At 39.3% G+C, this 24,464-nt stretch overlaps 1 protein-coding gene across 1 annotated transcript; it reads right to left on the bottom strand.

Moving 5' to 3' along the window:
- Positions 1–1,643: 1,643 nt before the first annotated feature.
- On the bottom strand, positions 1,644–12,104 carry fh (fumarate hydratase). Its single transcript, XM_042082591.1, has 10 exons — positions 11,941–12,104; positions 11,306–11,440; positions 11,080–11,190; positions 8,882–9,058; positions 8,590–8,772; positions 5,319–5,484; positions 4,372–4,575; positions 3,357–3,484; positions 1,947–2,100; positions 1,644–1,829 (listed from the first exon to the last, which is right to left on the bottom strand). The coding sequence occupies exons 1-10, from the start codon at positions 12,055–12,057 to the stop codon at positions 1,687–1,689; spliced, it is 1,518 nt and encodes a 505-aa protein (XP_041938525.1). The 5' UTR covers positions 12,058–12,104; the 3' UTR covers positions 1,644–1,686.
- Between the last annotated feature and the right edge of the window lie 12,360 nt (positions 12,105–24,464).

The raw sequence follows: 24,464 nt of genomic DNA, 5'->3' as shown, positions 1-24,464 counted from the left end.
ACATACACACACACACACACACAAGCTAACACAGAACTCACACAGACGCACACAATGGACCTTTCTGAAACACATACACACACACAAGCTAACACACACACACACACACACACACAGGCACCCACCCACAAACACACATACACAAAGATGATAGTTTCCCCTCTAGATGCTGCTACCAAACTGATGTAATGTTTTTATTTTACCATGTCTGAGTAGGGCTCAAAACGTCATATGTGGTGGTTAAAAAAAAACAACATTATTCAGTTAGGGAGCAGTTTGTTGTGTGCAGACATTTGTCTGACATATTTCTGTTCAGCACCTAAAATTAATTATGACCGCCGCTACCATAGTGTAACCCCATGGATTGGCTTTTTGACATTTATACACACCATCATCCCACACACAAACACAATATACCCTCCCCAACACACCCCATTATCCCCCACACACACATACACACACACACTACTACCCCCCCCCCCCCCCACACACACACACACCATAACCCCCATACACACATACAATATACCTTTTTTAATTTAGTCTTTAGTCTACAATGGTACAAGTCTAGATATGACATAGTGATGTGTAATGTTACCACTACTTGTGCAATGGGGATATGGACTTGCATTTGGCTTTCACCAAACGTTGTTGTTGCAAACTTGTCTTAGTGAGGCAGTGCACATGTTTAAGCATACAACATGTTTTCATGGTATAGGCAGAGGCAGCATTGGGTGTGAAGCACCTGGTGTTACATGTGGCATTTCTGTGACCTTGTAGTGAATATGACAACTAGTGTGGCTTTAAAACACATTAGAAAATCATGTGTAATAGCATGATTTAATTGTGCAAAATACTCAAGACCATAATTGTTAAGCTTGTGTGTGTCATAATGAAGATATACCCTGATGAGCCAGCCCCACATTAAGATGTAGGACCCTGGCTGCACATTACATTTGCTGCAGCTAGGGTGCGTCTAGATTTCTAGGCTAATGAGGATATGTATCAGTGCACTTACACTATATGATTTTATTTTGTTTTGCAGTTCAAGCACATCAAACCACTAAGACTGTGTATATTGTGGTATTGCATCTTTAAATAATCACTGAGTAACCAATGAGAGCTTGTAAGACTTGAAGGCAACCTTAACAGTCTTTTTTACTTAACATGTTCCAAAATCATTGTATGCCACATAAGCTCATAACATGACAAATGGCACTTCCACCATTGTCTGAGCACCGCTGTATAGGTGGTGGCATGTCTAGGGCACCAGCTGAAGGGCCAAAGAATGGGGACTACTTTATGTTGTTTATTCATCCTTGACCATACTAACCTGCATTCCCTTCGTTTACCAGGGTTCTGTCAAAAGTTACCTCATAACTCAGAAAAGTTGTGGGTTCAACTCCCGGCTTCCACTGTTGTGCCCTTGAGCAAAGCACTTAACCCATAGTTGCTCCGGGGACAATGTAACAATGCCTTTGTAATATAATTGACAGATTTAAGTCCTTAGGAAAAAGTGTCTGCTAAATGAATAAATGTCACCGAGACCTGGCTTTGTAAAGTGCATTAGGAGAATACTCATAATGACTGATCATGGTGCTAACGAAATATAACAAAGAATTAAGTCAAAGCAAACAGAATGATCACATATTAATCAAAAACATCTTTATTTTACATATAATTTCTTCACTTGGGCCCAAGCATTTCCTGAGGCCTCACCCACTTGTCAAATTCTTCCTCTGTCAAATAGCCCAGCTTGATTGCTGTTGCTTTTAGAGTTGAGCCCTCTTTGTGAGCTGTCTTAGCAATTTTGGCGGCTTTGTCGTAACCTGTGAAAAAAGTACATGCTAACATTAGCAGTGTAGTGTCATTACAGGATATAGAAGGTTCATTTTTGAGCTTCTTAGCTTTTAAGAAAACAGTTTCTCCCTGATGGGTACACATACCGATGTGTGGATTAAGTGCAGTCACCAGCATTAGAGATTCATTCATCAGCTTATTAATCCTCTCCGTATTTGGTGCAATGCCAACCACACAGTTGTTTGTGAAAGAGACAGAAGCATCTCCCAGCAGCCTTGCAGAGTTCAGCACATTTTTTATCTGGGGTGGGGGGGTGGGGGGTGGGGGTTTAAAGACACTTTCGTCAATAGCTGAGAAAAACATATCATCTTATCATCAAACTACGAAGAAGAAGGTAGTACTAGACCTTGTTAAATCTGGGGAACCTCAACCTCACCACATCAATCATCAACAACATTTTTAATTTTAGTTCAAGTTAGAAAATAGTGGGTTGAATATTACCTGCTGAATAATGAAGAAGGTACTTTAACAACAACAACAAAATATGAGTAAGGTAAATCTTTTGAATTTTTAATGCTGGAATTAAGTTTAACTATGTTTTAATTTACATAATTGATTCCAGTAATTATTTGTCATTCTGTATTGAGGACACAAGGCAATAAAGGAAATTCTGATGATTTGACTTTAAACCATGATGAGAAAGACACAACTGAAGTTCGCTGTGAATACATGTATACACTCTTAAGGGTATAATTCTAATTTGTCTGAGCTCTTAGATTACTATAGTCATGCATTACATAAGGGATAATGAATGACACAGCGTTCGTACGTTTGAGGTGGTAAATGCAGCCACGACGCAAAGTGGATAATTAACATCTTCATCATCAGAAAAAGCTACGGTTTTCTTTGCTAATTGTCAAGATGGAGTATCCGATGCTTAAAAGGGGAAATCCGGTGTAAAATGGATCTTTTGGAATTAATGGACTCAGGCAGAGTAAACTCCCGTCCGTTACACATTGGGGAGTTCTTTGCCTCCCCCCTCGTTCATTAATTATTTAAGCTGTTATCCCTTACTTATTGTATTGTTATTAGCAATATTTTGACCATGAGAAATGCCCTATCACTACCAGCTACAAACAGGCTAGTTTAGAATTCATCGGATCCCCAAGGAACGTTCGAACTCGTTATTGTGCAAAGCATAAAAATCCATTTTACACCGGATTTTCCCTTTAACCATGTTTTAAACAAATTGTATACCTTAAGAACTAGTAAATAATTATAACATTAAAAGGGGGTTGAATAATTTTGTACATGGGTAATTGTGATTCTCTGATGTGAATTCAGAGAGTTTCACATCCAAATTTGAGCACATTATAACCACCATAAACCATTTAAATGGACATAAAGCTATGATTACACTATTGGTAAAGATTCAGCATTCTCTAGAGTTGGAGTAATAATGAGCCCATCTGAGAAATCCAATCTACATACTCTACATACAGTCTACACACACATCTACTCCAACCCTGCATAATAAGATGATTCTTCACACTTACTATCATTGGTTTGAAGACATTGAGTTCAAAGTGTCCATTGCTGCCTCCAATAGTGACAGCCACATGGTTTCCCATTATTTGAGCTGCCACCATAGTCATGGCCTCACACTGAGTAGGGTTCACTTTACCTGAGGGAGAAGAACAAAATTGACGCATAAATTGAACATCATGATAAAAGGCTTTTTTCTAAAAAGCTTTTAGTTTCTGTGTTAACCATCTCTCTGTGCTACTAACACTCACTCACTGATGTCACATTCACCTTAAAGGAGCCACACCACTATTATAACAAGACTGCTATTTTGTTGACTAGTTTTGCAGCTGTACCATTGACAGGCCTATGAGTTCTGTTCATCATTGGCTTAGGTAAAATGAGTTATTAAATACTGCTTATAAAATACTGTCCCCTTCACTTTTCACAAATGCAAGAATAATATTATCAGTTATAATCCAGAGAGAATAAATACTCTTTTCTGATTGGCTGGTGGGGTGGCTATTAATTCTGAATAATGGGACACCTATGAACCGTCCCATTAGACGGTTGAGCCTGGAAGCATAGCTTCACAACTATGGAATCAACTGTTAACAAGCTATCTATCCATGCTATCGCTGTTAGGGCCACAGAAAGATGTACAACAAACTGAACAAGTCAGCTTCTTTGTAAACAGAACCGCCTGTTTCCTTTGCGTGTTAAAGGCATGACTATTGCCTATAGTGGCAACGGGTGATAAGCGGGATAACGACCACCGAGGTGTCCTGTTATATGGAATTAATGGACTCGGGCAGAGTAAACTCCCATCCATTACGCGTTGGGGAGTTCTTTGCCTCCGCCCTCGTCCATTAATTCCGTATAACAGGACACCTTGGCGGCAGTTATCCCTTACTTATTGTATCATTATCAGCTACAACAAACAGATAAATATCGGTCATTGTTATTGCCTCTGACATTCCATATCGGTGCATTTCTATTTTAGACAGCATCTCTATTTTAGACATATTTTAGGCATCATTGACTTACCAGGCATGATGCTACTGCCTGGCTCATTCTCTGGCAGGACAAGTTCGCCCAGGCCAGAACGTGGACCTGATCCCAGGAAGCGGATGTCATTGGCAATCTTCATCATACTGACAGCAACGGTGTTTAGGGCTCCGCTTAGTTCTACCAGGGCATCATGGGCAGCCAGTGCTTCAAATTTGTTTGGCGCAGTCACAAATGGCAGACCTGACCATTCAGAAATGAACCAAAACCTTCAGTTAGTTCACATGTATCTTGATTTGCTATTTACATTCTGATATTTTTACATACATGTTTTACTGTATCTAGGTCATTAGCTTTGTAATACAATTTTGTATTCACCATCTAATTCACACTGAATGCTCCCTTATAAATGGTTTCTATAACTTGAAATAACTTGAAACTGACAGTAGTTGCCATTAGTCTTTTATTCTATGCTAAATAAATACAGGAAATACAAGATCATCCCCCATTTTAAATAATAAAACAAATGAAAATGACATGGGCAAAAATGATAGTATCCTTATTGTGTTGCACAGCCATTAAAAGGAATCACTGTCAACACACAATTTCTGTATTCTTGGGTGTTTTTAGCGGTGTGTTCTGTGTCATTATCCTGATGGAAGACCCATGGTCTGCACCTGAGACAGAGCCTTTTTACACTATACAGTTGTTTTCCTTCAGGATGCCTTGATTGTCTTGATTGTGAGATTTCTTTATGCTCTCACAGAATCCAGTTGTGCAGAAACCTTTTCTTTCACATTCACACTATTCTTCTGTGCAGTCTAGGGTCCATTTTCCTCTTGCAACCACATCCAAGGAGGTTAACTATCCCACAGACCTTAAACCTCTTCATAATATTTGAAACTGTAGTCACAGGTACATCAAATTACTTGACTTTCATTAATACATTAGAGCATCTGCAATGCTCCCTTCTCACTAATGCTTACCTGTGAGGGCAGAGACTTTTTCGGCAACCTTCTCAGCAAAACCAATTCGTGTGTTTAGGCCAGTGCCCACTGCTGTTCCTCCAGCTGCCAACTCATACACTCTAGGCATGGCTGCCTTGACCCGCTCTATGCTGTACTTCACTTGTTGGACATAACCACCAAACTCCTGTATGACAGAGAAGCACATTTGTTATCAGTACCAGTGGTCTGGTGAGACTCCTAGGAAATCAAATGAATCAATTAAATTAAAATCAATTCATTCATGCTCATTTTGACACTACACTGACTTGTAATGCGGAGTCTCTGATATTGCAGATGCATGCCCAGTAATAATAATACATTTTATTTAAAGCACCTTTCATGACACCCAAGGTCACTTCACAAACAAAAAGGTTGTTAAAATTATAGTCATCTCATTAAATGAAAAATAATTAAAAAAATAAGAGTAAAAGTAAAAGTCAGTCAGTCAGTCCATAAGCCATCTTGAAGAGATAGTTAATACAGTACACCTGGTATTGCACTATGCACTGTTGACATGGAAAGACGCATTACCCTTTTCATTGGTTTTAGACAAATTGGGTACCAACTTAGCTGTAAATGAGTATACTATACAGTACATTGAAAATTGAGGAAAGGGGGAATTCGTACATAGTTTTACTTGACTTACTTTACTTATTAAATAAATTCCTTTGTCTTTTAATGAGTGCTTGATTGATGCTATAATTATTTGCACACACCTATGTAGAGCTAAACGATTAATTGCATTTGTGATAATATCGCGATATGAAGAAACACCATTTTCTATCTGCGAAAGCTGCGATTACACTGTGCAATAGGTCACGTCACCTGGCTCTAGTTCTTTCTCTTGTCTCCTTCCTCTGAGCTGCAACTCTCGCTGGTAACTTTAGGTGAACTATGCAGGTTTTTTTAGCTTAATTTACCTTAACAGCTTCTGAGTCATTGGAATGGTTATATGACTTTTTTCGGGTTGAATGGTAGCCGTCTCACGCCCCCCTAGTGTCTGTGAGCGGAAAAAACACCCTTGCAACTTTGGGCCGGCGGGCCGACGGCCCGTGTCAGGAAGTATAATGAGTGACACAGCAAAAAGAAGCAAAAACCAAGAAAACAACGAAGAAATTGCCAATACTGCATAATTTCTCTATACCTACTCCAGCTGACTATTAAAACTATTAAAACTTCACAACTGTTTAGGCTACACAGTAGCCATTCACCTATGCTGGTAACTTTGTTTACTAGAGTACAGTGAAAGAGGGGGCATTTGTGATATGTTGGTGCCGCAAACATTTCATGTCACAGTTAATTAATTAATGCCTAATGTTATCCGCGAGTAGTTGACACAGCTAACCATCAAAAACCCAGCTGTTCTAACATTAGCTTACAAGCTAAGGTTCTTAGGCTACATGCATGCTGCTAACTGCTGATAACTTTGCCTGTTTGTCTCTGTGATTGACTTTTTTGTGATAAGAACAAACTAGTTCATTTGCATGCATGCGTATTGAACATAATTTGCATTGCAGTGTTGATGATGCTAACCTTTAGTGAACACCAAGCTGAACTGTCATTCGTCTGCATTTTGCACTGCAATAATCTAGTTTGTTACGATTCACGTGCAAGTAGGAAAGGACCAGGTCTGTGTGTGCGTGCGTGTATGAGAGAGAGCGGGCCAAGGAGAAGCCGTGTCAGTGCCAATGCATGTAACTAACGAAAGAAGATCATATCTACATGAAATACAAAACAAAATAGAAACATTTAAGAATTATTACATATTTACAAGGCTAGAAGTTCAACAATATATAGCCCTACTAATGTGATTGAAGTAGTTAAATATAAAATATTTTATTCATATCAACTATCACCTACTGTAATGTCATCATAACATAGGCCTGGACTCCAGGAAGGAACAGTTTATGTTTAATTGATCTAATATTGTGTTGGTCATACTATAGAATAATTTAGTGCTTGTCTTTGTTGAATAATACAGAAGTGAAAGAGCTTAAAAATAATCACATATTATTGCTTTCTCAATACTGGGGGAAGAAATCGCAATTAGATTATTTTCCAAAATCGTTCAGCCCTACACGTACAGTATGTAACCTTAGTTTGCATGGTTTGGATTAGTGAAATACTGTCTTAAATTAAATGAATGAAGTCACATTGCTGACAGTCAAAAAGTAGCTCCACAAAATAGTTACACTCATTGAAGACATTCTCTTTCCAATTGCCTCCAATTACGCTAGATCCTACTTTGTTCGAACTACTAACTACATTTGCATCTGCATTTCGTTGTCTTTGTACTCTGCACAATGACAATAATCTAAAAAAAAACATTTTCTAACAACACAGTATCTTTAACACAATATAATATTATAACATGACTGCATGACCTGAATAATTTTTGTTTGAGTTTGATTAATCATTAAATGTAAAATCAGGTTTGTAGGCCAAGTATACTTGCGTATACACGGAATTTGGTCTCTGCATTTATCCCATCCGTGAATTAGTGAAACACACAGAGCACACAGTGAACACAGAGCACACACAAACCCGGAGCAGTGAGCTGCCTTGCTATAGTGGCGCTCAGGGAGCAGTGAGGGGTTAGGTGCCTTGCTCAAGGGCACTTCAGCCGTTCCCACTGGTCGGGGATTGAACCAGCACCCCTTCGGCTCCAAGCCTGAAGCCCTAACCAGTCGGCAACAACTGCCCCTCTCATTAATATTTGCCAAAAGGAGTGTAATCTTCTCCTTTTTCAAAGTGCTCTGTCTGTGTAACCCCTAAAACACCCTCCCAACACATAATAAATAAATAAATAAAACAATTCAGGGTGGTTGTGCACAGTCTTCAAATAGGGTTCCCACTCTTATTCAAATGTGAAATTCACAGATTTCCCTAACTTACACTGACTAAAAAGCTGCATTTCCATGATCTATAATGTATGGAAAACCAGTTTACCTAAATGCTGACCAGAAATGCAGTGACAGTATTACTAGAAGCATGTAATTAACCATTGATAAATGGCAATTAAATGTTGAAAATTACACAAACAAAATTCCCTGATATTCCATGACTTTGTCAAAATATGATTGAATCCCCTGCTTTCCATATCTGGCATAGACTTTTTAAAATTCAAATAGATGATATTTCAGAAATTCCCATGGGAACCCTGTTGAAATACACCGTTAAATAAACAATAAACTGTTTTATGCAACTGTGTCAAGACAAAAAGCAGACATGGGCGTATGAGATTCTGTACCTGTCCAAGGGAGAGAGGAACGGCATCCTGTGTGTGAGTGCGTCCAATCTTTATTATATCTTTGAACTCTAAAGCTTTGGCAGCCAAGGCGTCATGAAGAGTTTGAAGCCCAGGAAGGACAACCTCATGGACCTCTCTGGCTGCAGCAATGTGCATGGCCGTGGGAAACGTATCATTAGAGCTCTGGAAATCATAAAAACATTCTCTACTAAATATTTCACCTTCCTTTGAACACTTGGCTTTAAGTCTTTGTGATTAACTTAGACACAGTACTTATCAGTGGAAAACATACCTGACTTTTATTGACATGATCATTGGGGTGGACAGGATCCTTACTGCCCAGCTTTCCTCCAAGGATCTCAATGGCTCTGTTGCTAATCACCTCATTGACGTTCATGTTAGTCTGAGTGCCTGATCCTGTCTGCCACACCACTAGAGGAAAGTGGTCATCCAGTTTTCCAGCAGTTACCTAAACAGCACAAAGTCATATATTGAGGGAAAACACCATGTACAGTATTCAGCAAGTGAACAACAGCGTTACTCCCCTTCCCCATTATTTAGTCAAGACTACGTGACTACACTTTGGGCCTGTACTAAACGGGAAAAACAGGGGAGCGAGGCATCATGGCATGTCCGAATAAAAAAAGGCTGCCTTATAAGACACCTTCGTTTTGCCCAATTTTAAAGGCAGCATAGATATATCCTTCATGCTGCCTTCAACGTCCAAAATTCTATTTTATTGTGAGCAATCGAACGTTGCGTTATTCTTATTTCTGGGTATATCCTTCATGCTGCCTTCAACATCCAAAATTCTATTTTATTGTGAGCAATCGAACGTTGCGTTATTCTTCTTTCTAGATATATCCTTCATGCTGCCTTCAACGTCCAAAATTCTATTTTATTGTGAGCAATCGAACGTTGCGTTATTCTTCTTTCTGGGTCATTCCACGTCAGTTCAACCAGGGCCCACGCACTTAGGTCTCAAAAAATTCTGAAAAAATTACCAGGTGTACCTATGTTACCCAGGAGACACACTGTAAAATTACTCTTATGTAAGATCAATACTTTCCAAGATACAGCCAGTTTTACAGGGGGAGGGGGGTGTCGATTTTGTTCGGCCTCTTTTTTTTGTCAAAGTTCACAAGCCCACAGCGCAAGAACTAAACCATGTAGGAGGCTCAAATTTTGCATGCTGGTACATAAATAGGAATAGTATGTAGCAAAATCGTCACGTTTGGTCTGGATAATCCTGCATGGTCATAGCTGTCCCTCAAAGTTGATACAAATTTTATTGGAGTTTTTGGCTGGGCTCAGTTTAAGCCTTCAGAAGACATATTTGTACTCAACATAGGCTCTTGATTTATTTTCCTTACTGAGATAAGTAGAAACACTCTCACAAAAAGCAATAAACAGAAAATAAATCCCTTCAGGGTCTGAACAGCAGACCTCACAAGTCTGAAAAATCATTTTGGTTATCATTTTCAGAGCACCCAAACACCTTGTGGGAATATACAAAGATTTTTTAAATATGTTTTTCTTTATTCTCCATGACCCCTTCTTTTTGAAAACACCAATTTGACTTGTCTTATACAAATCTTTCTTTTTTATTTTCCACCCTGAACATGGGCAAAATGCCCCATTGACATCAATATGTTTTATATATATATTTACACTGCCACCTGTGGTTGTATAGAGTAACCTGTGGTAGCTCTGTACAAAACATATTGATGTCAATGGTGCATTTTGTGGATTTATTTTCTGTTCATTGTTTTTTGTGAGAGTGTTTCTACTTATCTCAGTAAGGAAAATAAATCAAGAGCCTATGTTGAGTGCAAATATGTCTTCTTAAGGCTTAAACAGAGCCCAGCCAAAAACTCCAATAAAATTTGTATCAACTTTGAGGGACAGCTATGACCATGCAGGATTATCCAGACCAAACGTGACGATTTTGCTACATACTATTCCTATTTATGTACAAGCATGCAAAATTTGAGCCTCCTACATGGTTTAGTTCTTGCGCTGTGGGCTTGTGAACTTTGACAAAAAAAAGAGGCCGAACAAAATCGACACCCCCCTCCCCCTGTGAAACTGGCTGTATCTTGGAAAGTATTGATCTTACATAAGAGTAATTTTACAGTGTGTCTCCTGGGTAACATAGGTACACCTGGTAATTTTTTCAGAATTTTTTGAGACCTAAGTGCGTGGGCCCTGGTTGAATTGACGTGGAATGACCCTTCTGGTATCCTGACAACGGCGTTCTGTGTTGCTATCTTGCTAGGCTGTCCGAAACCAAGTTCGTAGCCGGTACCTTGATGCCTGTTACGGCAAGTGACTCGGTAGAGAGCTGAAGACAGCGAGGCAGCAGACAGCTGCCTTCCGTTTTGTACAGACCCTGTGTGTCAAATTTAGCTAATTCTGCCTTTTGGCCCTCTTGCTGTCTGTTCTATGTCTGTAACTCTCAAATAATACTTATAACTTATCTTTCAGTACCTCATCAGCAGCTTTGACAATTGCCTCAGCAATCTTTGGATCCAAACCATAGTCTGTGTTAACCTCTGCAGCAGCTCTCTTTAGAATCCCAAATGCTCTGATAACCGGAATCTGGAAAAAAAAATAGATAGTACATAATTAATTTCACAATTTATTGTAGCCCTGTGCCCTTTTCAGAAAAGCAATGTATGAACTGTATTATCAAGGGACATTTTCAATGACTTACAGGCATTCTCTCCGTCACACCTCCGATTTTGAAATTCATGGTGGATCTGACAGTTTGAGCTCCATAGTACTTGTCACTTGGTACCTTCAGCTCCCCGAACGTGTCACGTTCAAGTCTAAAGGATTCTGAACTTGCCTGGGCAAAATAAATGATGATTTTCAGACATCTGCACATATACTGTGCAATAGGATACTTGTCGTTTGGACCTCGACATACAGGCTATAAATAGTTGAACTAGCAGTTACATCAAGCTTAAAGGTTAGCTAGCTAGCTTTTACCAGAATCAAGACAGCGTATTCTTTACGTTAGCAAGTTAACCAGGAGTCTGATTTGACCTTGCCCCACAACTGTTGAGGTAACGTTAGTTCAACCTACTTGTACGTTTCGCTTTACGATTCATTTCAATTATATTACACACATCTAACGTTGCAAGTTACAAAAGAACTGCCACAATCACTTGGCGTTACGGCTCGTAAACTAAGATAGATCTAACTTACTAGAAGCTACTTGCTAGACTGCCATTAGACTGCCTTGTTAGCTAGGTTAGCGATAGCTAACAATTGAATAGAAAAGGTCATTAGACAATCTCATACGCTAACGTTAACGATATTTTTCAACGAATTAAAAACTCATACCATTCGTGAATAAATGTGTATCACTCCAACCACTGGGGCGCCGTGTATGACACCAACGCCACTCTGCAGACGCAGGAGGTTGTTAAATCGCTGGAGGTTCCTCACTGAGCGATACATGGCGCTGGCTCATCAAACAAGACACACCAGTGCTGGAAGGGCGGAACCAAAGAACACCAACAGCATGGCTCTGTGAGTGGGTGGGATTGTTTAGTATCAGGTTCTTCCGTGGCTGCATGTGATGGGGTACAAGATCAAGGTAACACCAATTCACCATGGTCGGTAAAAAAATAATAAAAAAAAACATATTTTGATTTTAAGCAATATTTATGTTGATAATTTATTTAAATCTATTATGTGGCTTCACCTTTTGACTTAACCATGCTAAAACACATCTGGTGAACTCAGTTAACTGCCCTAGATATAACACAAAGCTTATTTTCTCCAAAAAAAAAACGCCCTTTGATTTTATACATAGACTGTATATATACATATACAGTCTATGTATAAATAATGTATATATAATCTTCGTGAAACACTGTCTAAACCATAGACTGTATATATACACAGTCTATGGTTTAGACAGTGTTTCACGAAGATTCTAACAGCTGATCGGAACGTGATTATTACGTCATCCGGAACTTTTTCGCAAGCCGGAACTTATTGTTCATGACAGGTCCATTATTATTTAACCTTTATATGCTGCCGCTTGGTCAACTAATAAAGAAGAACTCAGTCGCCTACCACAGTTATGCTGACGACACTCAAATTTATCTCCCACTAATGCCTAATGACTATACCCCTGTTGAAACCCTCTGTCATTGTATTGATGAGATGGACAAATGGATGTCCCAGAACTTTCTACAGCTCAACAAAAACAAAACTGAGGTTGTAGTTTTTGGAAAGAAGGAGGAAAGGCAAAAGATTTCTGCCCTGCTTGAAAGAAAAGGCTTAATAGCAAAAGATGTGGTAAAAAACCTGGGTGTCCTTATAGATAACGATCTAAATTTTAGCAGCCACATTAAATCAGTCACAAAATCAGCATACTTCCATCTTAAAAATATTAACAAACTTAGGGGACTATGGCATCCATCTCTGGAACCAGCTTCCAGATAACATCAAAAACGCCCCAACTATAGCCACTTTTAAAACGAAAGTTAAGACCAAACTCTTTTTAGATGCTTTCTGCAGTTAATGCACATTGTTTTTTATGTTTTTATGTTTTTCATTTATTTTTTTATTTTTTTATTCTCTCATTTACTTTTAAACTGCCTCCCTGCTGTTAGTGTTTGATGTACATATATGTATTTTACATCTTACTTTATTATTGTCATTTATCATGTGTGAAGCACATTGAATTGCCACGTGTATGAAATGCGCTATACAAATAAATATGCCTTGCCTTGCCTTGCCATAGTGCATGGTATTTCCATAACTGCGAGATGCGCGCTTCGCGATGACGGCAATGAGTTGTTAACAGACATTCACCAAGACAGCCCAGCAGCCATCTATCTAAAACTAGATGTACCGCATAGCGGTACAAAATATGACCTCCGCTCAGTCCTGTACATCCGTTCTGCGAAAATAAATCACACTTCAATTTGTCTCCATATTTTACTCCATCCCCCACTCTTGAAACTTTTGTGTATGCTTGTTTGGCATGCCTGAGTGTGTGTGTGCGGTTGAACAGAAAGTAGCCTACTGGTGCTGAAAAGGTGAATAGATTGTAGAATAGCCAAAGAAGATGTAGCATTGTTATAAAACCTTTAAAATCTCTAAACAATCACAAGTAGGGCAGTTCATCACAGTTCATCCATTGCAACTGGATTGATGAAAGGTCACTTACACCTGTAGGCTACATTGTATTTGGGAAAAGCAAAATGTATTATAAACAAAAACATCTCTGTCAGTTCCATGCCGTTTTCAACAGCTATCAAAAACAAAGGTCATTTTTGGATGGATGGATTTTTTGTGAATATTTCTTCTTCTACATAAGATTTTAGTCATCTTTAGTTCATGTAATACTTTATTGTCAATGCACAAATTAAGTAACAGTTGTCTGAAACGAAATGCTGTTTTACATCTAACCAGTGGTGCAAATAACTGACATGTCCAAATGGGCCTAGATGAAATGCGTCGCTAGACTGTTCATACACATTTTAACGGGCCAAAGTTGAAGAGCTGTTGTCCGTTATTGTTCGTGCAAATATAGGCTGATTCGTGTTCCCTTGCATTGTGTAACTGAGGTCCATGGCTAGTCTGGCTTTCACCAGACCAAGCTCAATCTTTTAAGAAATCAAAAAATAAATAGCGGGCAGATAGTGGGCTAGTCCATAGGCACCCGATATTGTTTAATTTTCCGATTGAGATATCCACGCTCTGGCTATTCTAAATGCAAAAATGCATCAGGGAGTTATGACAAAACTGTAACTAACAAACTAGATCCTAATAGAAAGCTGTTAGCTTCCCTAAGCTACAGGTAGGCTTATAAGGTAGGCCTATTTACAACATAAATTGTCAATAGGCTATGCTGGCGAGACAAATAAAATCTCCTTTGGAAACTAATGGCTTACGCCTTACAGTATCAAGCGGACTTAAATTGCCATATCGTGGCGAAAAGTTGTAATAAAATTCACTCAGCTCCATGAGTCAAGGAAAGCGCGAATGAAGTAGCCACTTCTAAATGGGACCCACTACACAGTAGCTTAAGGTGTGTTGCTAAAGCAGCCATAATGAAATGAAGGTGTCATTGTTTGGATACTTCACACACACGTGCTTTTTAATTTCACAGACTACAACTACCAAGCTGGAATCAAAGCACATCGATTCCCCACTCACACCCTGCATGCACTTAAAACAAAATAAACAGGCGTCTCAGTCTCACGCATGTAGGCCTATAGGCAAAACTGTATCAGACCGGTGTAACGTTGGTAAATCTTCCATTGCATAGAATGATTTTTGTAGCACGTGCAACAAATGACAGTCGAAAGATACAATTACAGTGCTGCTATCAATTTGCTTGGTATAACCGCATTTATAGATTTCTACAAATGCAATCTGTTTTCTCCATCACTCAACCAACTGCTAACGGTAACATTACCTAGGTCCTTATTGATATTATAAGATTAACGTACCTGCAGTAAAAACCAAGCATGTCCGATAAACCTCCTCAGATTTATTTCAGCTTCAAGAAGAAATAGGAACTACATTTCATGTGAACATCGTCCTATCCTTATTAGACGTTCTCTGCGGTAAACTACAGTCCTTGTAAGCGTCCATTGTTTTTCCAACCCACTTTTAACTTCCAACAAAATTATGTCTCACTGCAACGATGCGCCATCTAGTGGACAAACGACTACTTATCGCCAATACTGGAAATGCAGCCATGATGATGATGATGATGAATATTTATTTTGGCTTTCTTTTAATCCTACTGAATTTGTAATTATGTATCGGCCGTTCTAATACCGATAGTATGTGGGTGCCTGTGTGTGTGTGCATATGTTTTTTTTTTAAACTGTCCTAAAATTGTGAGAATTGTTCTAAAACTTACTGTTTACCATGTTGTTAGTCGCTTTGGTTAAAAAAGCGTCAGCCAAATGTAATGTAATGTAATGTAATGTAATGTAATATGTGTATATGTGTGCACCGCCATCTACAGGCCAATGAGTGTACAGTCACTAAATGTACACATAACCTCATTTTTTTAGACCCCCCCCATGAATGAAATTCTACGAAACTTGGCATACCCCCAGAGAATGCCAGGTCAATCATACACATAAAATTTGGTGCAGTTCTGAACATCTTAACTGAAGATAGGGGCGATTAAAGCAGAATAATATTGCATTTTCATTTTTTACCGGGGGGTGCTAATCACAAATGAGTGATTATGGGCCAGGTTGATGTGGGCCCTTGAGACCAACATACCATAAAAGATTCTTCATCCTCAGTGCCACGGTTCAGGTAGTTATTTAGGAAAAACTGCTTTTTTTGAGGTTCGGGGGGCCCAGCACGCGGGGGGAGTGGCCCCCGGGGACGAAACGAAAATTTTCCGTAAAAGTCTAGTGGGGCTACATACCCACCAAATTTCATGTGCCCCGGTGGTTCGGTGTCCCGGGTATCGTTGGAAGTAGATGACGGAAAAAAAAAAAAGAAACTTTGACAATCCCTATATGACTGCTTCGCTAGCTTCGCTAGCGGCGGTCATAATAACACCTTGAAGTAGGCTACCATTCATTGTTGTCAAATGTTGAAGTTGTGAGAAGTGTACATAGCTTAAACTGTATGTTTCTTTCGTGCCCCATGCCTGTTTCATTTGTTTCATGTCCCGGCCAGGAAGGATGAATGAAACAAAATGCATGTTCGACTTCTGCTTCAATAACTCCTGAACGGTTTCGTTCAGAGCTGAAAATGCAACTGTATTTGACAGAGGACAGATGTAGGTTGTTAGTTTTACGATGTCTTTGTAATTGATGTTTAATTAAAAACGGTTTCATTCGTGTCAGAGTATTTCTTTTAAGCTTTTATTTGCGCTAATCAGTTTTCTATCAAGTCAATCTATCACTGTATTAGACAGGTGATATTTTTGAGATATGTGCTTCCTAGAGGCATTTTTTAGTAAAAGTTGGGAACAGGACTTTTTAACATAATTAAGGTGTGCTGAATCCAACTAGCCCTGTTCCCAAGGTGAATTTTGAGTTTATGACCATCTAATGCATAAACAAAATGGTTGCCAAAATGGCGATTTTGGGCACTTTCATTGGGCGGATGTCATTATACCATGTAAATTAATTCATATTGTTCACAGACATCTCCCTTGGCCAATAGATCAAGGATACAGGCTGCGAAAAAAAAAATCTAGTATTATGCCTATGTTAATTACCTGAAAAAACCTTTGAAAAATGTAATTGTTAAAATTTTATAACTGAGCAGGCACACGGTATTTGACGAATGAGACTTATGTTTTTTGAGGGTCAAGAAAGATGTGTGAAATGTAAAGTTTAAAATTGTGGCCTACTAGTTAGGTCTTCGGGCTTGAAACCAAAGGGTTGCCAGTTTGATCCCCGACCAGTAGGAAAAATGTGGGTGGTGGAAAGGTTGAGCACTAGTCTCCCTTGCCCACATCCATGGCTGAAGTGCCCTTGAGCAAGGCACCTAACCCCTCACTGCTCCCCGAGCATCACTGTAGCAAGGCAGCTCACTGCTTCAGGTTAATGTGTGCTTGTGTGCAGGTTAAGTGTATGACCTGTGTGCTCACTGATTCACGGATGGGATACATGCAGAGACCAAATTCCTTGTATACCCAAGTATACACTAGTATACACTTCAGTAACACTTTACGCTAAGGGTACATGAATGAATTCATGATTTATGTATTACTTCATTCATTAATATCTAATTAATCATCAGGAATTTACTGAGTTCATAGCTTGTCGTTTGTGACCTCATACATGAACACATTACTAAAGTACTAAAGTTAGGTACGGTGGGCACATCATTATGAATTATGATGTATTAACCATGATCATGACTTTATTTTTTTTGCCAAAAATGTGGTCATCACTGCTCAAATTCTGATTTGAACATAACTTTGGAGTTCTCTAAACACATGTCATTATTCACTACTTTAGTTGAGGGGCCACAGACATGATGAATGCATGAGCAATTATCCTAAAATTCATGTAATCATGATGATCATGCTTAAGAAATCATAAATCATAATGATATACCCATCACACCTACTGCTTTAGTTGATGTGTTCATACATGAGGTCATTATAAATGAGAGTATATGAATTCATGTCAATTCCTGATGATTCATAGGATATAAAGGAATGAAGTAATGCATAAATCATTAATTAATTCATGCATGAATTCATGATAATTCATGTACCTTTACCATAAAGTGTTACCCATATTTCTTCATAACCTTTGTGTTAGTAAAATGATTGAATGTCCTGTGAATTAATAGCTAGATGAATAACTTTATAACTACTGCAAGTTCAAGTTACTTTATTTGTACCCAGAGGTAGAGTGCTTCAAGAGAATTTGCCAGAACAGGAGCACAGAGGATGCCATCTTTACGGCATTTCACTCCTCCCTGTCCCTCCTTGACAATAGCAACACCTATGTGAGAATGCTGTTCATTGACTTCAGTTCAGCATTCAACACCATTATCCCCTCCAAACTGATCACCAAACTCAGTGAACTGGACAGCAATACCTCCCTCTGAAACTAGATTCTGGACTTCCTAACCAACAGACCGCAATCTGTTAGATTAGATAACCTCACCCACTCAACCTTCACCCTGAACACCAGCGTGTGCTGAGCCCTCCTTTACTCCCTCTTCACCTACAACTGCATACCATGGCTCTAACACCATTGTCAAGTTTGCAGACAACACTACGGTGATTGCTCTCATCAGCAACAATAATGAGTCAGCCTGCAGGGAGGAGGTCCAGCACCTAACATCGCGGAGCACCGACAACAACCTGGCTCTCAACACCAAGAGGACCAAAGAGGACCAAAAACTTCAGGAAGTCAAAAGCTAGCACACAAAGCCCCATCCTCATCAACAGGACTGAGGTGGAGCATGTCACCAGGTCATGTTTCTGGGTGTCCACATCTCTGTGGACCTCTCTTGGACCCTCAACACCTCTACCTTGAGTCAAGAAGGCTCACCAGCATCTCTTCTTCCTGAGGAGACTAAAGAACACAACCTCTCTCCTCAGATCCTGGTGAACTTCAAAACCTCTATCGCTGCACCATTGAGAGCATCCTCACCAACTGTGTCACAGTATGGTGGCAACTGCTCTGCCTCCGACTGGAAAGCACGGCAGAGGATGGTGAAAACTGCTCAACGCATCACTGGTTCCTCACACCCCTCCATCAACGCCCCCCCCCCCCCCCCCCCCCCCCCCCCCGTTGCCTCCTTGCCTGTGCCTGTTGAGGTGTCCATGTCGTACTGCACATACACTTATATATTTTCAGTACTCTGCACAATGACAATAAAGTTGAATCTAAGATAATCTAATCAAATGAAACATGTGACTGCTGGACATCTTTCCCATTTGGAATCAAGGATATGATGCTAGGTTGTTAGTTAACGGTTGTTCGTGATTAGTTCAAAGGAACTCCAATGATTTTAAACTCCTGTGTCCACCCACCACGAAGAAGATGTTTACCAATGAAGTCAGGCCACACTCTTTGCCAAAGAGGACCGTAAACATAGTAAAGAGTATAATAAGGTGATAATAAGGCTAATTAGCATAATAATATATATTTTTTTCATTTTTATATTTTTCATAGCCTTTACTTTTTATTTATTGCCCACGGGAGATTTCTGAGATGCACAGATGTGAACAATATTAATTTATTTACATGGTATAATGATGCCCGCCCGAAGAAAGTGCCCAAAATCGCCATTTTGGCAAACATTTTGTTTATGCTAATTAGATGGTCAATTATGATAAAAAGTCCTGTTCCCAACTTCTACTAAGAAATGCCTCTAGACCCATATACAAGGACTTTTTCTTGAAATAGCACTTGTCTATATGGGGAATGGGTAGCCTAAGCTATCTTGCAAGCGGCAGTGCCTAGGTCTCACACACACACGAGAAGGGCAAGGAGGAGGGGCGGCTGGAGCGGGGAATAGGCACAAACAGCAGATTAGTTAATTAAGCAATAAAGCACGAGTGAGAGTGGGGTTGGTCATGGATATTCCCACGGGTGTTGTTCGGCCGCAGGCAACAACAGCCGTGGGAATATCCATGACCAATCCCACGATCACGAGTGCTATATTGCTTTTATACAACAATCCTACCACAAACGAAATAATCTGAAAACACCCCAATATTGTTTAAAAATGTTAATTTCGACATCGTTCTTACGCATCAAAAAATAGTTCCCTTTTCAATAGACAGCGTCTTGGTTGCTAGGTAACCAACATTCCAGATCCCTCGTTACGGGTCTTTGTGGTTTACGTGTCTTCTTGAAAGAAAATTTGAAAGTCGGGCTGAAATCACATTCATATCTAGGTTTGCTGCATGCATGTTACAAGGACACTGGGCCATGTCATGTAAGGGACATGGTACTGAAAAACAACGGAAACGTAGCCTACATTGCAGAACCACTCAACTTTATGAATTTATGGTGAATAAATGAAGGGTTCAGATGCAAAAGCCTCTAAATGCCACCTATGTCAAAAATGAGATAAAGATGGTGAGGGGATGCTCTCCACACATAGTATACGCTAATCAAATAATTTAACTTCTAAACCCACTAAATACCACTCTCTTCCTGGTCTGAAATATCGATTTATAGGCAAAAACCTATAGGAGCCTGAATTTAAATGCTCATTTAAAAGAAAAGTGGTCAGACGGATTTAGAGGGTTTTGCATCTGAACTCTTCAAATGTTACACTACTGTGCACAGCCTGACGTGACGATGCTAGCAATGCTGAGAACAATTAGCATCCTCGTTTATCTTACTTACATTAAGTTGACTGTGTGGCTTAATCCACAGATGTGGTGAAGCACTGTTTAGTTATGGTTTGCTAAGGAGTAACCCATTGCTTGAGGAGAGCTGGGATGAGAACATTGTGTCAAATCTTCGCATTGTATAGCGGAGTGATTTATTATTAGCTGTGCAAAGTCTGAGTTGAAATGTCCAGGGATATTCCAACTCATGGGACGTCTCTCGGCCAATCAGAAACAAATAAATAGTTCCATAGAACCCAATTGTTGTATAAATGTCGGATATGCTAGCCTATGCTGTCAATTCGCAGGACATCTGGCATGGAAATGTGCAAAATGTGCCATCTGGTGGACAAACTATGTAACGCCAATACTGGAAATGCAGCCTAAAATAAGTGTGTGTGTGTGTGTGTGTGTGTGTGTGTGTGTGTGTGTGTGTGTGTGTGCGCGTGCTTGTGTGTGTGTGTGTGTGTGTGAGTGAGTGTGTGTGAGTGTGGATGTGAGTGTGTGTGCATGCGTGAAATTTGGTGCAGTTCAGAACATCTCAACTGAAGATAGGGGTGATTAAAATAGTATAATATTGCATTTTCATTTTTTACGGGGGGGTGCAAATCACAAATGAGTGGTTATGGGACCAACATACTATAAAAATGTCTTCATCCTTGGTGCCACGGTTCAGGTAGTTATTTAGGAAAACCTGCATTTTTTGGGTTTCGGGGACCCCAGTGCAGGGGGTGTGGCCCCCATAATAAGCATGACGCATCACAGTCTCAACACCAATCACTGTTAATCATCCTAAATTAATCTTCCTAAATTAGTCTACGAACATATAGAGTTAAGGACAATGTAGCATGTCAGAGCAAACCATGGCTGGGTGACAGTGAGTAATGGTGCTCCGTGCACACGAGAGAGAGGCAGATGCAGCAGTGTCCTCGGCGTCGCCTTGTGGTGGTGGAAAACCTCTTGAAAGATGAAGATGTTATGATTTCGAGTCCATCTTCTTAGATCTAGGAGTATATAGGGCGAGATACTATTTTAGTTTCTATGGATGTAGAGTCACTTTACACCTCAATTGTACATGAAGAAGGGTTAGAAGCACTAGAATATTTTTTGAGGTTGGGACCGCAAACAGAAACGCCCCCTGTACATTTTCTCCTAGATCTAACAAGATGGACTCTAAATCATAACATCTTCATCTTTCACAATCGCCTATTCAGACAAGCAAAAGGGTGTGCAATGGGAGCTTGCTATAGTCCCTCTTATGCAGGGTTATATATGGGTAAATGGGAACGAGACTTTGTATTTAATCCCACCAAACATTGATTCTGCAATAAGATAATCTATTGGGGCAGGTACATAGATGATGTAATTTTACTCTGGGCAAGATCTGAATCTGAACTTTTGTCATGAATATCTTAATAGCATAAATGAAAACATCAAATTGTCTCTGGAATTTGACAAACAAAGGATCTGTTTTCTGGATCTGGAAATATCTAAAGATGGGGAAGGTTTTTTACATTCCACTATCTATAGGAAGCCTACCTCCCGTAACACTATTTTACATGCCAAAAGTTTTCATCCTAGACACCTTAAGGATAACATACCCTATGGTCAATTCCAGAGGCTTAGAAGAATTTGTGATGAAATTAATGATTTTGATACAAAGGCTACAGAGATGGAAAAAAGATTTGTTCAGAGAGGTTACAAGAAGACCTCCAAATTGCTAAGAATAAAGCAAGGAATCTAAATTGACAGTACCTTTTAGAAAGCGGGAGTTCTAGACAGGGCTCTGAAAGGGTTTTCTTTTCCACAAAATTTAGTACAGAAGCACACCATATTAAGAACATTATCAGGAAAGACTGGAGTCTATTACAATGCAATGTTGTTTTGAGAAATGTTCAAAATTCAACATGGTCTTTCGCTGCATTTCTTAAAACTGAGCTGTGCTTACATCGCCTAGATATCTGTAAATATTAGAATCAGAGAATATACAGGCAGCTCACGGTTAAGAGTTTGTCAATGTAGCCTTAATGATTTCTTTTCACAAAATGCTAAGCATGCATGTATTTAAGTTTCTTAAAACTGAGCTGTGCTTAAATTGGCATGATTTCATAACAGACCAAATAGAAAATAAATGTTAAATATAGCTACCTACAGCCTACATATTAAAATCAGATTATGTAGGCTACACAGTGTAGTTAGATCAAGTTGGACAGTAGCACATTTTAATCATGGATAGTAGTTGGACAGTAGCACATTGTAATCAGTTTATATATCTATAGTGGCTGGTGAAAGAGTTGAGTGTTTTTTTTTTTTTTTTTTTTTCGGGGGGGGTAGACCAAACCTACGCCCTTGCCTTCAAGAAAGGTGCTGGCAAGGCTTGGCTGTCAGTTATTAGACCCTGTGGCAGTTTCAAATGTGGTCAATGTAATCACTGCCCCGTGTGGTTAATTGCAAAAAAATGTAGGATACACATGGAGACAAAACATATGAAATAAAACATTTTATTAACTGTAAAACGACTTTTGTTATTTACAAGTTAGAATGTCCTTTATGCAATGTGTTTTATGTTGGCAGGACTAAACGCCGACTACAGGATAGAGTCTCAGAACATATGCTATAAAAACCAAAAATGACAATTACCCAATGGTTCGTAATTTTAAGGACAAACACAATAGTGACCCTTCAACCCTATAAGGACAATTGGCATTGATCACATACCACAAACTATAAGGGGAGGTAATAGATTAAAACAAACAATCAACGAGAGAGTTTTTAGGTTTTTAAATTGAAAGCAACCCTTTACCCAGGTCTCAATGAAGATTTAGAATACTGCCACTTCCTGTAAAGACTGATGCTTAAATACTGGTACTTCCTGTAAAGACTGATGCTTATTTTCCTGTGTATGTGTGATGTACATGTGTTTGTCGGTATCTGATGGACTCTTACTTTGCTGGATGGATTCAAGGCCCCCTGTTGGCCACCAATGTTTTGTCTGTTTCTTGGCTACCTGTGTTTGCCATTGGTGATGATCTACAGTAATGTCTCACACCTGTTCACCCACTCACATTGATGTTTTAAACAGACTTGTCTCAGAGATTGTTCACTTCCTGACGAAGGCTTTTGAGCCGAAACACGTCAAAGTGTTTTTTAATATTGATCTGCCCATGAATTAAAGGCATTTATTTTTTTTTTCACTTGATGAGTGCCTAGGTATCTTTTTATTTTTACAATTGATCAAGCCCTCAACCTAAGAGCACCATCTCAACAACAAAGACTTATCGTTCAAGTCAGCACTCCAGCTGTTTTGTATTTGTATGTCCTTTGGACAAAAGCGTCTGCCAAATCCCATAACCATAAGACACATGCAATGTAACTGACTTTCCAGCTGGTGACTCCACTGAGTCATTCGAGTCAAGTAGCCATTTACAGTACTTTGGATCACTCGTAAATCTACAAAAGTTTTCATGATGTTCTTAAGCAACGATGGTTTTGAGAAACGGTAGGGGATTACTTAGGATGGTGCTTTTGGGATGAATGAAACAGCCATGCAGGATGAAAGAATCATATGGTTAAGGTAAACTTTCCATAACTCCAATATTTTACAAACTATGAAGGTCCTTTAAAGATGTGTTATTTCAGACAGATTGCTAATGATTCTATCATGTTGTGTTATTATGTTTAGCGTATGTGAGTGAAACCATTACACATTCAAAAGGTCCCCTAGCCACAGCCCATCAGTCTCTTATTAACATGCGAAACTCGATCAACCGATAGGCCCAAATATAGCCTAGGTACATCTTTCTAAAGCTGCTTTTCCATGTCTCACCTCCACAAAATATAGTAGGCTAGCCTATAAACACAGCTTTCAATAGGCCTCCCCTACCTATTATTAGCCTAATCAAAACATTTATATTGCATTATAGCCTATGCTCTACTGTTATTTTCTGGATTAGGACAGTAAAAACAATAACACCTACAATTGGTTTAGAAAAGGCTCAGTGCAGTGCAAGAAGTTGCACAGCTAAAATGTGTAAAACAGCACTGACATTCA

Source organism: Alosa sapidissima, chromosome 24 (assembly GCF_018492685.1).
Source record: "Alosa sapidissima isolate fAloSap1 chromosome 24, fAloSap1.pri, whole genome shotgun sequence".
NCBI lineage: Eukaryota > Metazoa > Chordata > Actinopteri > Clupeiformes > Clupeidae > Alosa > Alosa sapidissima.
This window is presented reverse-complemented; position numbering and strand designations above follow the sequence as displayed.